The sequence below is a fragment of the Dendrobates tinctorius genome, unplaced genomic scaffold (assembly GCF_039654945.1).
Source record: "Dendrobates tinctorius isolate UK_male_01 unplaced genomic scaffold, ASM3965494v1 ptg000075l, whole genome shotgun sequence".
NCBI lineage: Eukaryota > Metazoa > Chordata > Amphibia > Anura > Dendrobatidae > Dendrobates > Dendrobates tinctorius.
In genome coordinates this window covers 54,246,867-54,263,162 of record NW_027361743.1, presented here as the reverse complement: position 1 = coordinate 54,263,162, position 16,296 = coordinate 54,246,867, and the positions used below count along the sequence as shown (strand labels likewise).

Sequence of the window (16,296 nt, the reverse complement as noted above, 5' to 3'; positions counted from 1 at the left end):
CAGAGAAGTTTGGACATATTTGGAAACCCCCCAATCATTAGGTTCATCTGCAGACATACACAAACCTATAGTGATCCTCTACAATGCACAACTCCCATATCTGCCACATTTCCATAGATATAACTACTTACCTGTTAAAACTGACTTTTCCATTGCTGCGACGTTGGATTACTGTCCATCCTCCTCCATCGGACATGTCACAATACACTGTGAATGGCTCAGTTTGGTGGCCCGGCTGCACACGATAGTAGCCACTTTGCTTCCTACCACTTTCAAAAATATCTGAGCAATCTGTAGAGAACATTAATCATATGTCCAGTAATGCGATAATGTATGACCAGACAATGCATCCAAGGCTAAGAAGATACCGGACAGGCACAACACAGATTCCCTCATGGGTTAGTACATTAGGTGACCCCATAATAGTTGGACAATAATGTTCCGTGGTCACAAATCATAACTGGTCTGTATCCAGAGATTGTAGAATTGTTCTTGATCCCCAGAGAATGTAGATAGATACCTATCCACATCTGGGGAACAAATCTAGAAACCCAGCCAGCTTCTTTCATACCTGCATCCCGGACAAAAAGGTTCCCATCGGTTGGAGGAATGTGGACGGCTTCAGCTCTACTTTTGGCCACGTTGCTCTTGTAATATTTGCTCTTGACGGAGTGATAGTTGTTTTCTCTGAGATCTTTCAGTTGCAGTCTTCCCAACTCCAGCTTGCTTTCCAAGACTTGGATGCGGTGGAGAAGTTTTGCATTGTCGGTGCGGCACACATCTATGTCCTTTAACATGTAACATAAATGACAATAAAGCATTTATTTACAGAGGAGTGACCCGTCTGTTTTAGGAAATATTAGCATTTCCTATAAAATAACAATTCTGGGGCGATTTTTCTTATACCTCTACTTCCCTTTATCAATATGTCGGTTCCCTACATACTTTGTCACTATCCATTTATTGCTGACAGTGTGAAATGGAGTCAGGTCCAGGGGGTGGACATACTATTGGTGCAACCTGTGCAACCGCAGAGGGGCCCAAGCGTGAAGGGGTCTCATTTCTACCTAAAAAAACAGGTGGAACCTTGATGTATTATTGGACTGCAAAGGGCCCATAACTGTTCTTGCTCAGGGGCCATCTTCTGTTCTTGACCGCCAGTGATCAGGGAACTCCTTTTATGCAAATAGAATAGTTATAGCTCAGTTGTCAAAATATTCATATATTTCCAGGAGGAATAAGACAGGAACGATAGTTTAAAGAACTTATACCCCAGGATTATTATTTCATGGGGAATAAAAGGAACAAAATATTTGTGTTCCCCGCTCCCCATGACATTACAATTTTGGAGCATTTTTACTTAGATTTCTGCATTTTGCCTTTCCTCTGTTATTCTTCCTGTAAATATATGATTATAATGGATACCTGAAAATTACCATTCTTTTTAGGCATGTCAATTTACCAATTTATCAGGCTTTGCTCCAGCAATTTGCCTACTAGCAAATACAGACTCGTACATTACCAACCTGATATTTTTTTTTACCTTATTCTGGACAACCTATTAGAAAAATTACTGACAGATAGCAATTATTCTTTTACGGAAAAATTGCACGTCTTAATTATATATGTATGAAACGCTTTATATGCCTCTAATTTAATATATACTGATATGAAGATATTAGCAGAAATGACTGTATTATGAATAGTGAAGACGATAAGCTGCGCCCCCAACTTTAAGTGAGTCAAGGCCACAGCATTTTTAAAGGATACTGAAAAAAAATGTCTGAGAATTTACAGATGATTGCCAAGCTTTGCGATCCAATGTAGAATTCTGATGTATGGCGTAGTTAAATAAACTCAACACACGTACAGACTCAAAGGTCAAAAACTGGGAGGCAATGGCTTATTATCTGTGATTTTTTAAGTTTGCAAATTAATGGAAAGGTTTTTTTTGTGGAAACATTATATATATCCGAAAAGAAAGTCAGATATGTAAAAACATGAAATAAATCTTAAGTGCAGTTACAGCACGGTCCACTAGATGTCGCTTTATCTCTACATTATACAGGTTGCTGTAGGTGAGCAGTTAGGCCGGGGTCACACTTGCGAGAAACTCGCACGAGTCTCGCGTCTCAATACCCAGCACTGCCGCCGGAACTTGGACCGGAGCGCTCAGCTGCATAGAAATACATGCAACCACACACTCCGGTCCCGAGTGCCGGGGGCAGTGCTGGGTATTGAGACGCGAGACTCGTGTGAGTTTCTTGCAAGTGTGACCCCGTCCTTAGGGCAAATTCAGACATAAGTACAAATCGGTCAAGATAGTACCACAATGCACAGGCTGTCTCATACGCTTGAGTCGGGAGACTCGCGGCCAGTCCATGCTTTGTGGTGTGATCTTGAACTGATTTTTACGGACTTCTGAATGCACCATTTACGTGAACCTGATAGCTAATACATGCTGCCAAACCAGGGACTAGCTGTATTATCTCAGGCAGGTATGTCCGACTCTTAAACGTTGCAGCCGGCGGGGTCTGACCGGCGTTGGAGACTTCTAGGGCAGTCGGGTCCCCAGCGGCTTCTCCCCGCCGCTGCCAGTGATGGGTCTCTCCATATACGCGCACAAGATATCTGTATTTATAGTATGGACGTATCAGGTATTTGGTGGTAAAGACAAAAGACACTCTCTGCAATTGTCCTCACCAGGAAATAGATGAGGATCCTAAATAGGGTTCCTGCTCTTTTAATGCAAAATTTAAGACAGAGGTATTAAACTAAAAATTGATTTTTTTAAATTAGGCAATTTATACTCCTTGTACTTCAAAAAATGGGATCAACGGTGATTTCTGATCACTTCTAGTGCAAAAATGGAGCAAACGGAATGCACATGACTGAGCAACAGTCAATAGTAGGCAGAGGTTTCATTAGAGGTCAGCGTGCGCCTGTCTGCAGAGCCGTGTGTGTCATCCAGTACAGCCCATCCGGCTCTCACCTGCGAAGTCTAGTGGGGGCTGCTATAGGAAATTGTTCATGTGAACTGAGCAATTAACAATGGTAGCACTAAAAATATCTGGTGAATGAAGATGTATAGAGGAATAAGCCATTATTCTGTATCCCATTTTGCCTTCTTTTTGTCACTTATGTTTTGCAAATATTTATCTCCAGCAAGTATTACTTAAGAGTTAGTGATGCCAGTGATCTCGAGGTTAATTAACTCCTGGATTTTGCTGGATTAATTCCTCTCATCTTGGCAAACATGGTCATAGGTGAACGAGCCAATAAAGTGCAAGAGGTCCTTGATGACAGTGTTGTTTGCTGATGCATGTCTTCTTGTTAGTATGCAGTACTATGACACAGTATTACCAGATTAACAAAAAAAGTCACACTGTGTAGCGCTATAGTTTGCAAACATGAAATATATGAAATATGAATTGCATTACTGTTCTAGAAAATAGGTAAAAACGAGAATACTTGGCACATAAAGTGGCCAATACATGTGTACCCAACAACCTGGATAAGGAGATTCTCTTTGCTGGGAACCTGCCTAATGTGATTCCTCTCCTGGGCTGATAGCTTACAATTGTATTGGAATGTAGAATCCTGTTGTGATTAAAACCGCTAGAGGCTGATGGGTTGAGTGCTCAGTCAGAGCGTATACAGCGGCAAACTAAGTAGCCATCTATTTGTTAGCTATATATGGAGATGGCTACTCTTATTAAGCACCTGTAGACCTCGGCTTTTCTGTTTGGAAGTGATGCTCAGTCTTTTGTTATTTGTATGCATAGGCTCTGACTGAGCACGCCACCCATCAGCCTCTGGACGTTTTAATCACAGCAGGATCCTACCTTCCCATATAATTGTAGGCTATCAGCCCAGGAGAAGAATCACATTAGGATAGGTACCAACAAAGAGAATAGCCTTATCGTGGCTGCTGGGTACACATGAATTGGCCAATTTATGTGTTAAGTATTCTTGTTTTTTTGCTATTTTTTAGAGCAGTAATGCAATTCTTATTTCCTAAATTTCATGTTTACATGCTATAGCACTACAGAGTGCTACTTTATTTGTTAGTTATATATGGAGATGGCTACTCTTAGTAAGTACCTGTACACACTTGATTTCTGTTTGGAAATGACGGTCAGTCTTTTGTTATAGTATTACCAGATGCCTGTCAGGGAAGGGAACTCAATTTTTAGTTCCAGAGTTTGCGTCAAAGTTTACTGAAGGACAAATAATATAGTGGAATGGACAATAAAATGTATAATTTCATACCATGGTACGGGTGGAGATTCAAATATTAAATGCAAATGAGAGTTCAGCTTACCTGGAGCCTTGGTGCAGACAGACCATAGTGCGGGAGAAGAAGGGCAAGAATCAGCCACATTGTTGATGTCTATTCTTCCAAGAAGCACCTGAAGGTTTCCTGTGGTCACTGTGATGGACAATGTTAAAGTAATATATGATCAGATTGATGCAGGGGCATCATAATACTGGGTGCAAGGGTTAACGTCACTCTCGGGAGCTAGAGCCTAGAAGGACCCAGAAGGTACCATTGGGCCATTTGGGAAGACCAATACTATTCCAGACCCATAAAAGTTGGGAGTCCAGTTGAAGATTTTGCATTGTAGTCCACGAACTTAAAGTTAAACCACTCGGTTGATTAATTGCATATAGAATACAGGTTGTAATTATTACGGGTTATATTACGGGTAAATGGCTGTTTCTGACTACTGTCATCCCTGAAGGTTTAAAGGGGCGAGTATAAATAAAACCCATTGAAGCACTCATTGGCCAACATGTTCCGCTCAAGACTCTCCTGCTTCCAGTTTTAATGTGAACCAATAAAGGAAATCTTTTACAAGGGTCGGTGAATGCCACCATTTTTCCTCTGCACACGAACATTGTATAAATAGGTATAATCTACATAATAGCTGAATTTGTTTGTAATAAATATCATTTCATATCTTGTTTTAAAGGGAACCTGTCACTTTGTACATACAGGCCGATCAGTGGACGGTATGGTATAGAGAAGGAGAATCCGAGCAGAATGATATATACCGTAGGTCTGTTAGAAAAGATTCACTTTAATTTGTTTATTGAAATCCCTGTTGTTTGTATGCATATGAGTCCAGTGGGCAGTCCCACTAGTGATTGACAGCTATCTGTGTATGCACAGTCATATAGGGAAGACTGTCAATCACTAGTAGAACCACCCACAGGACTCGTATGCATACAAGCAACAGGGATTTCAATAAATAAAATACACGCTTTACTGAACCTTTTCAAACAAAAATGTATACACTCTGATTAGCTTGTCCTGCTCTATAACACCCTGCCTGCAGACCAGATGCCATTTTCAACATGACAGGTTCCCTTTAAGGAACACAATTTGAGAAGTTTGGCTTGTTGCTAGTAACATTTAGCAAGGATCATCTATAATGCAGAGGGAGTGTTAAGACCACCATACACTAGAAAAAAGACGACTGATAGGCGATCTAGTAGCCATGTATAAGTTTATAGGGGGGCAATAAAAATATCTCTCCGAAAATCTGTCTATACCAAGGAAGGTGACGGTCACAAGGGGGCATTCTCTGCATCTGCATCTGGGCAGCACGGTGGCTCAGTGGTTAGCGCTGCAGCCTTGCAGCGCTGGGGTCCTGGGTTCGAATCCCACCAAGGACAACATCTGCAAGGAGTTTGTATGTTCTCCCCGTGTTTGCGTGGGTTTCCTCCGGGCACTCCGGCTTCCTCCCACACTCCAAAGACATACTGATAGGGAATTTAGATTGTGAGCCCCATCGGGGACAGTGATGAAAATGTGTGCAAACTGTAAAGCGCCGTGGAATATGTTAGCGCTATATAAAAATAAAGATTATTATTTATTTATTATCTGGAGGAGAGAAGGTTTTTTCACCAACATAGAAGAGGATTCTTTACTGTTAGGGCAGTGAGAATCTGGAATTCCCTGCCTGAGGAGGTGGTGAAGGCGAACTCAGTTGAGGGGTTCAAGAGAGGCCTGGATGTCCTCCTGGAGCGTAACAATATTGTATCTTACAGTTAATAGGTTCTTTAGAAGGACGTAGATCTGGGGATTTATACTGATGGAATATAGGCTGAACTGGATGGACAAAAGTCTTTTTTCAGCCTTGCTAACTATGTTACTTTGTTACACAGATAAATGTTGTCCTAACGCTCCCATTTCAACTGGATGAGCCTTCTCATTTAAAAAGCATTATACAACACTGTAATAAAAGAATTAGTTCCTCTTCCCTGCCACTATTGAACTATGGAGGTGACGTGTCGCTGTGGGAGGAACGGCCCCCGTCGAGTGCCGGGCCGGAACCATGGGAGCTGTCATCTGGGTTCCGGGGGAAACTGTCCCCGGGGGACAGGATTCAGGGACGGACCACTGTGACAGACAGATGGGCTGGGGGAGGGACCAATATCAAGAAGGTGGGGAATTCCCGGGGCGATGAGTCAGCACACCGACACAGAGAGCGCAGGAGACAGTCGGAGCGACTGCAAGGGAGAGCGACTCACCAGTGCCAGGGAGGACGCTCACCGAGGACCCCAGAAGGACGGTACCGAGGCAACTATCCGGGACTTGTTGTCCCGCTCCAGCCTGCGGCCACTGCGGCCCCAGTCCAACCCGCGGCCGCTGCCGCTTCCCCTCAGCCCGCGGCTGCGGCCTGCTCACGGTCACCCGCGGCCACTGCTGTCCCGCCCGAGCCTGCTGCTGCGGTCTGTTCCGCGCCGCCAGCATCCGCCCTGTTCTCACGAGTGGCCGCGGCAAGTACAGCACCGCCGGCGGCCATCACTGTCCCGCTCCGGTCCGCAGCAGAGGCCGGGCCTCCGCTGACCGCGGACCCCCGTCACAGCCATTAGCTGCGCAGGTGCCTGCCCTTCGCCACCACACATCGCTGCCGCTTGCCCCAGGCCAGGGGCTGTGGCCCAACCTTCCAAGGACCCCGCCGGAGCCTGTGGGGCTCCAGTGTCATCAGCGCGCCGGAGTGCACGAAGACTTCGTCATCGTCTCAGCAACTGGGCCCAGCAACTACTACGCCGAAAGACCACCAACCCGAATGGCGAGGGACATTTGGACGGCTAAGTTGACTTTATAATTAAGGACCCGTAGTAGGCCATACCTCGCCCCTATAGTGACCGGCTATTGCCGGAAGTAGTCGTGTTCTACCGTTTTGTGTGTGCCTGTATAGAGCCCCTGCGAGGGCAACCCTTGTTACCCCTGTTTTTGGTGATCAGGCCGGGACTGAGGAAAGTTCCCTCTGGCCCTATAAACGATAATACAAAAAGCACCTACTTGTCTCGCGACTCGTCACTGCATCCTGGGCACCTGCGAGTACCACATCGCCACCACTGAGTATACCACTGTGGCCAGTGACTACCTGCAGCATTCACATTAAAGGGAACATGTTACCTGTTTTGGCCGCTATAAGATGCGGCCACTGCCTTTCAGGGCTTATCTACAGAATTCTATAATGCTGTAGATAAGCCCCCAATCCGACCTGTAAGAGAAGAAAAATATGTTTTATTATACTCACCTGTGGCGCGGTCTGGTCCGATGGGTGTCACAGGTCCGGTTCCGGCGCCTCCCATCTTTTTGCGATGCCGCCCTCCTGCTTGCTTCATGGCTCCCCGGCATCGCGCTCCTGTGCAGGTGTACTTATCTGCCCTGTTGAGGGCAGAGCAAAGTACTGCAGTGCGCAGATGCTGGGAAAGGTCAGAGATGCCCAGCGCCTGCGCACAGCAGTACTTTACTCTGTCCTCAACAGGGTAGAGAAGTACACCTGCACAGGAGCGATCTGCCGGGGAGCAATGAAGCAACAGAAAGGCGGCATTGCAAGAAGATGGGAGGCCACAGACCTGCGACACCCATCGGACCGCACCGGACCACCCCACAGGTGAGTATAATAAAAGTTATTTTTCTTCTCTTGCAGGTGGGATCGTGGGCTTATCTATAGCATTCTAGAATACTGTAGATAAGCCCTGAAAGGCAGTGGCCGTAACTCGTATCAGCCAAACCTGGTAACAGGTTCCCTTTCACAAAGCATCACTAGGGGCAAATACTGAAATAGAGAGCGTCAGCTCAGGAGCTGAGACTGGTAATGTATTACTTCTTTGCTTATTATATAGCATCCTAGTCTTTTTTTAAAACTGATAAAGGCTGTATTATACTTTCTGTTGATTGTGCAACTTCTTATGATACCCACTATACTGATCTCTAAGATGGATCAGCTTTATAATATCCTATCAAATAAGTGTGGCACTGTTCCCTGCCATGTCACTCATTGACCATCATGTTGCACTTATTAAGACAGTGGCAGTAATGTAATACTTGGCTATAGACTACATGTCTGGTATCAGTTGCATAGAAAAAGCACTTGCCTAATAGAGACATATTTAAGGTCATCATCCCTAGTGTATCTGAGAAACGAGGTTTATATACAAAATATGATATTGGCATGACTGATTGGATTCTAATCCTAATGCCACCAGTCTTTGTTATATTAACCCCTTTACCCCCCCCCCCCCCGAGGTGGTTTGCATGTTAATGAACAGGCCAATTTTTACAATTCTGACCAGTGTCCCTTTATGAGGTAATAACTCTGAAACGCCTCAATAGATCTCACTGATTCTGAGAATGCTTTTTTAATGACATATTGTACTTCATGATAGTGGTAACATTTGTTCGATATGACTTGTGTTTATTTGTGGAAAAAAAAACGGAAATTTGTCCAACATTTGTAAAATTTTGCAATCTTCAAACTTTGAATTCTTATGCCCTTAAATAAGAGAAATATGTCACACAAAATAGTTAATAAATAACATTTCCCACATGTCTACTTTACATCAGCACAATTTTTGAACCAACGTTTTTTTTTTTGTTAGGAAGTTATAAGGGTTAAAAGTTGATCAGCGATTTCTCATTTTTACAAAATTTACAAAACTATTTTTTTAGGGACCACCTCACCTTTGAAGTGACTTTGAGGGGCCTACATGACAGAAAATACCCAAAAGTGTCTCCATTCTAAAAACTGCACACCTCAATGTGCTCAAAACCACATTCAACAAGTTTATTAACTCTTTAAATGCTTCACAGGAATTTTTGGAATGTGGAAAAAAATGAACATTGAACTTTTTTTTCACAAAAATTTTACTTTAGGCCCCATTTTTTTACCTTCACAAGGGTAACAGAAGAAAATTGATCCCAAAATTTGTTACGCATTTTTTCCTGACTATGCCGATTATCACTGTTTTGGAGCACGGCAGAGCTCGGAAGGGAAGGAGCTCCATTTGACTTTTTGAATGCTCAATTTGCTGGAACAATGAGGCTGAGTGCAGACGGAGTTTTTAGCCCTGCGGATTTTTCCGTGCAGAATGGAAGAAAGCCGCAGGTCAAATGACCTGCATTTTTCCTGCGGATTTCTTCCATTTTTCCTGCGGTTTCCTTGCGGTTTTTGTGCGGTTTTCCACTGCGGACTCCCCCCTGCGGATTTGGAGACAGGGGAGATGGAAAACCGCACAAAACAAGTGACATGCTGCGGATTTTGTACCGCAGGAAAACCACGTGGAAAAATCCGCAGCGTCTGCACAGCGGTTTTTTTTTTTCATTGATTTTAAGGCTACTGTACATCACAATGCGGATATGCAGCGTTTCTGCACGGTAAAATCCGCTGCGGATCTGCTGCAAATCTGCATCGTGTGCACACAGCCTTAGCGGAAGCCATGTAATGTTTGCAGAGCCCCTAATATGCCTAAACAGTGAAAATCACCCAGAAGTGACACCATTTTGGAAACTAGACACCTCAGGAAACTTATCTAGATGTAAGGTGAGCACATTGAACCCCCCCAGGTGCTTCATAGAAGTTTATAATGTTGAGCCGTGAAAATAAAAAAAAAATATCACACTTTCCCCACAAATATGTTTTTTAGCCCCAAATTTTGCATTTTCATAAGGGTTACAGGAGAAATTGCACTGTACAATTTGTTGTGCAATTTGTCCTGAGTACGCCGATACCTCACGTGGAGAAAACTGCTCGGAAGGGAAGGAGTGTCATTTGACTTTTTGAATGTGAAATTTGTTAGAAACTCCCCACATGTGGTCCCAGTTTAGAAACTAGACCTCTCAAGGAATATATTTAGATGTGTGGTGAGTATCTTAAACCCCCCTAGGTGCTTCACAGAAGTCTATAACTTTAAGTCGTGAAAATAAAAAAGATCACATTTTCCCCCCTAAAAATTTTATTGTAGCCCCAATTTTTTTTTTATTTTCACAAGGGTAACGGGAGACTTTGCACCATACAGATTTGTTGTGCAATTTCTCCTGAGTAGGCCAATACCCCATATGTGGGGGAATACTACTTTTGAGGCACAGTTCAAGTTTCAGAAGGGAAAAACACCATATTGGAGTTCAGATTTTGCTGGAATATTTTGAGGGTGCCATGTCACATTGCCAGAGCCCCTAAGGTGCCAGAACAACCCCCATATGTGAACTCATTTTACAAACTACACCCCCCAATGAATGAATTCATCTAGAGGTGCAGTGATCATATTGACACCACAGGTGTGTCACAGAATTTTATGCCATTGGGCAGTGAAGAAAATATAATTTTTACCATCAAAATTTTTTTTGTAGCCTCATACTTTACATTTTCACACAAGAAGTGGGTAAAATGGCACCATAATTTGTACCATGATTTCTACTTAAAGTGGTAATAGCGCATTTGTGGCTGTACAGTACTGCTTAGCCACATGGCGAGACTCGGGAGTAATGCAGCACTATATTTGCCTCCTGGAGCGCAGATTTTCCTATAGTTTACGCTCCATATACAGACCCTTAAGTGCTAGAATAGCAGAAATCCTCCCTCTAGTGACCCTATTTTTGAAATTATAACCCTTTGGGAATTTATGTTTAGTGACAATAGTGGCAGTGACAATTTTGACTCCATGGGTGTTTTTCAGAAACAAGCAGCAATGAATGTTGCTGACTGCAAATTGCAAACTGTTGTTGCAGTGACCAGTACATTGTAGTGACCAGTACATTATGCTTAGCGCTTCTGGAGACATGCATCCATAAATTAGGCAGGCTGTTATCGCTTCAGAAATGGTTTGGGTACACTGGGGCTCAGAAGAGAGGGGATTTTGGAGCGCAGAATTTGCTGAATTTCTCTTGGAGGGTGAGGAACCATTTTGCTTTTCCAGAGCCTTTGAACTACAAGTAATGTGGAAGCCCCATATATATCTGTTAACAGATAACGGATCTGAGTGGGGACTTGCTTTTTTTGTGGATTGAGTTGAAGCTTTTGTTAGGAACATTTTACATAACGTTTGGTATTGCATTTATCCAGTGCTCTACGCTGATCACTTACAGCAGGGTTTACATCTAAATCTCTGAATGACATGTCAGATGAAACTTCTGAGGGATCCATTCACTATAATGGGACAGCAGAGTTACTCTGGACTCTGTCTGGCCTCTGTTTGGCCTTATATATATATATATATATATATACACTCACTGGCCACTTTATTAGGTACACCATGCTAGTAAGGGGTTGGACCCCCTTTTGCCTTCAGAACTGCCTCAATTCTTCGTGGCAGAGATTCAACAAGGTGCTGGAAGCATTCCTCAGAGATTTTGGACCATATTGACATGATGGCATCACACAGTTGGCGCAGATTTGTCGGCTGCACATCCCTGATGCGAATCTCCCGTTCCACCACATCCCAAAGATGCTCTATTGGATTGAGATCTGGTGACTGAGGAGGCCATTTGAGTACAGTAAACTCATTGTCATGTTCAAGAAACCAATCTGAGATGATTCGAGCTTTATGACATGGCGCATTATCCTGCTGAAAGTAGCCATCAGATGTTGGGTACATTGTGGTCATAAAGGGATGGACATGGTCAGCAACAATACTCAGGTAGGCTGTGGCGTTGCAACGATGCTCAATTGGTACCAAGGGGCCCAAAGAGTGCCCAGAAAAAATTCCCCACACCATGACACCACCACCACCAGCCTGAACCGTTGATACAAGGCAGGATGGATCCATGCTTTCATGTTGTTTACGCCAAATTCTGACCCTACCATCCGAATGTCGCAGCAGAAATCGAGACTCATCAGACCAGGCAACGTTTTTCCAATCTTCTACTGTCCAATTTCGATGAGCTTGTGCAAATTGTAGCCTCAGTTTCCTGTTCTTAGCTGAGAGGAGTGGTACCCAGTGTGGTCTTCTGCTGCTGTAGCCCATCTGCCTCAAAGTTCGACGCACTGTGCGTTCAGAGATGCTCTTCTGCCTACCTTGGTTGTAACGGGTGGCAATTTGAGTCACTGTTGCCTTTCTATCAGCTCGAACCAGTCTGCCCATTCTCCTCTGACCTCTGGCATCAACATGGCATTTCCGGCCACAGAACTGCCGCTCACTGGATTTTTTTTCTTTTTCGGACCATTCTCTGTAAACCCTAGAGATGGTTGTGCGTGAAAATCCCAGTAGATCAGCAGTTTCTGAAATTCTCAGACCAGCCCTTCTGGCACCAACAATCATGCCACGTTCAAAGGCACTCAAATCACCTTTCTTCCCCATACTGATGCTCGGTTTGAACTGCAGGAGATTGTCTTGACCATGTCTACATGCCTAAATGCACTGAGTTGCCGCCATGTGATTGGCTGATTAGAAATTAAGTCTTAACACACAGTTGGACAGGTGTACCTAATAAAGTGGCCAGTGAGTGTATATATATATTGTATCTATATAGTACCTACAGTGGGGAAAACACTGTGTCTGCTATATACACACTGCCTATTTTGCAATTTTCCCCAGCTACAAAGAATGGAGAGGTCTGCAATTTTTATCATAGGTACACTTCAACTGCCATAGACAGAATCTAAATATAAAAGCTAGAAAATAACATTTTATGATTTTTAAATAATTAAATTGCACTTTATGGCTTGAAATAAGTATTTAATCACCTACCAACCAGCCAAAATTATGCTTCTCACAGGCCTGTTAGTTTTTGTTTAAGAAGTCCTCCTACTCTGCACTCATTACCAATATTAATTGTACCTGTTTGAACTCATTTAGTTTCTAAAGACGCCGGGGGCAAAATTATAGACCTGCAGAAGGCTGGGATGGGATATAGGCCAATAGGCAAGGCAGCTTGGTGACAAGGCAAAAACTGTTGGCACAATTAGTAGAAAATGGAAGAAAGACAAGATGACTGTCAGGCTTCCTCGATCTGGGGCTCCATGCAAGATCTCGCCTCGTGGGGTAAGGATGATTCAGAGAAATGTCAGTAATCAGCCCAAAACTACACGGGAGGACCTGGTCAATGTCCTGAAGAGAGCTGGGACCACCGTCTCAAACATTACCGTTAGTAACACACTACGCCATCATGGATTAAAATCCTGCAAGTTCCCTCTGCTCACACCAGCACATGTCCAGGCCCATTTGAAGTACTCCTATGACCATCTGGATGATCCAGAGGAGGCATGAGAGAAGGACATGTGGTCAGCTGACACCAAAATAGAACTTTTTTTTTTATCCACTCCACTCCCTGTGTTTGGAGGAAGAAGAAGAATGAGTACAACCACAACAACACTGTCTCTACTGTGAAGTATGGTGGGGGAAACATCATACTTTGGGGGATACTTTTCTGCAAAGGGCACAGGACCCCTGCACTGTATTAAATTTACACCATTTAAAAAGAAGGTGAAATGCTTCTATTCAGCGCAGGAGTAAGAGCAGTCAGATGCTGTGGTCTTTTGGCTCCTTTCTGTCACGGTAACTCGTCACAGTGTGCAAACTTGATCAAGAACTATAGAGAACGTTCGACCTCTAAAATTACAAAGGTTTCTGTACCAAATATTAAGCTCTGTTTTTCTATTGTATCAAATACTGATTTTATGCAATAAAATGCAAATGAATTATGTAAAATTCACATAATATCATTTTCTGGATTTTACTTTTAGATTTTGTCTCTCACAGTTGAAGTGTACTTTGATAATAATTATAAACCTCTCCATTCTTTGTAGGTGTGAAAACTTGCAAAAGCGGCATTGTATCAAATACTTATTTTCCACGCGCTATATAGCAGCCTCAGTAGTTCCTATGAGATGTATATGCAGCAGTCTCAGTGCATCCAATGGGATGTATGCTCAATTGTTTTAGTGTATACAGCAGTCTCAGTGTATTCCATGTGATGTATACACAAAAGTCTCAGTGTCTCCTATGTGATGAATATACTGCAGAGTATCTATGTATCCGATGTGATACATTCAGTAGTCTCGGGGTCGCCTATGTGACACATGTACAGCAATCTCAGTATCTCCTATGTGATGTATATGCAGCAGTATCAAAGTCTCCTATGTGATGTATATACAGCAGTCTCAGTGTATTGTATGTGAAATATATACTGCAATCTCAGTGTCTCCTATATGATGTATATACAGCAGTCCTGTTGCCTCCTATGTAATGTATATACAGCAATCTCAGTTTATCATATGCTATATATGCAGCAATCTTGGTGTCACCCATGTGTTGTATTTACAGCAGTCTCAATGTCACCTATGTGATGTTTCAGCAGTCACAGTTTCTCCCATGTGATGTATACACAGTAGTTACACTGTATCCTTTTATGATGTATATAGCAGAGTCTTGGTGTCTCCTATGTGATGTATACAGCAGTTTGTGTTTCCTATCTGATGTAAACAGCAGAGTTTCAGTGTCTTGTAGCTGATGAAGTCAGCAGATGCAATGTCTCCCATGTGATGTATACACAGCAGTCTCAGTGTATCCAATATAAGGTATATAGCAAAGTCTTGGTGTCTCCGATGTGACGTTTACGGTAGTCTGTGTCTTCTATATGATGTATACAGCAGATCTCCCACTGCTAGAGTTCTATACATTTTACATGAACATTGATTTCCCACTTTGAGAAGACATAAATTGAAATATACATGTGTTTGAAATAAATTACTGCTGTGATCAGTTCTTCACAAAAAATATAATTGCAAACAGTCTACTGTGCTCCAGACAGACGCAAATCTGGAAAAGCAGTTGCGATCAGCCACATCATCAATACCACCTAACATCACAGCCACCCCAAATGGAAGCAGTTCCAGACTTCACATTAGTGAGTGAGCTAATTAAATATTTGACTAAATATAGAAGGATCATTTTTAAGTTGATAAATTTGAACGGCCCCCAAAGGATGGTATAAATATCTAAATGGCCCTTAGCAGAAAAAAGGTTCCCCAACCTTTTATATATTTATTAGAAAAATTCAGTGAGCCCAACATTGCAAAAGTTAATTGAAATTTGATCAATCCTGACTATGGGATACACAGGCTGAAACATGTAAGTTGTGAGCAGAAAAATCAGAATCAAAGATTCCCTACAGGGATTTTTACATCCCGTGAAAAAGATCTGTACTGGCTCACGCGTTTCACACATCTGTACTGAGAAGAGGATCCTTAGGAAAAACTGTTTCACAAATACAAATACAATGGAGAGAAATAAAACAAGAGGATATTGTTGCACTTACCTTATGTATTCTAAGATCCTGGATCGTTAGACCTCAGAAAATGGATAAAATCAATAAAAAGAGCAAAGCCTGCAACATATTTGTGTGATTTGGTAATAACAGCCAGATTGCATCAGTATGCAGTCACATGTTTTCTATTACAGAAAATCTAGAGCCAGAGGAGAAAACTTTTAGAGAAAGTCTTACAAGGAATTTTAAATAGTGCATCACTATATTTCCTAATATTTATCAATTATCACATTTTTGTGAATGAGTGTATTACTGCAGCTAAGGTAGAGAATATTATACAAGATGGTGAATGTAGCTGATGTACTATGCTTCTGTTTAGTCAGAAACAGTGGAAGAGCAAGTGACATTGACATGGTTTGGATCACTATTCCCACACATCTGCAGAATGTTCAGGAAATACAAAGGACATAATTAATAAGGATTCTACACTTTCTCCTGTGTCTTCTCTCAGTTCCTCTCTACTGATCCATGAAGCACTGTAATCCGTATGACACTGCTCTTACAAGCCAAATCTGCTCTCTTGTAACTGTAACAACCCCAAATCCAAAAATGTTGGTAGGCTGTGTAAAATGTAAAGAAAACAAGAATGCAATGATTTGGAAATCTCTTGCAGCCATTTTTTATTCACAACAGAACACAGATCAGAAGACGAAGAAGTGTTTTCCTTTCTTTTGAGAAAAGTGTAACTCAGCAGCAATACATCTCACATAAATTGAGACATGATTAAC

At 42.6% G+C, this 16,296-nt stretch overlaps 1 protein-coding gene across 1 annotated transcript in view; it reads right to left on the bottom strand.

Annotated features, from left to right (window-relative positions):
• Positions 1–15,683, bottom strand: part of LOC141096566 (fibrinogen-like protein 1) — a 29,135-nt gene extending 13,452 nt beyond the window's left edge. Inside the window, exons 1-4 of the mRNA XM_073583287.1 lie at positions 15,560–15,683; positions 4,325–4,432; positions 572–788; positions 132–291 (exon numbers count right to left, since the gene is read on the bottom strand). Coding sequence (XP_073439388.1) covers positions 132–291; positions 572–788; positions 4,325–4,384 — 437 coding nt within the window. The 5' untranslated portion in view covers positions 4,385–4,432; positions 15,560–15,683. The remainder of the gene's footprint in view (positions 1–131; positions 292–571; positions 789–4,324; positions 4,433–15,559) is intronic.
• Positions 15,684–16,296: the final 613 nt, after the last annotated feature.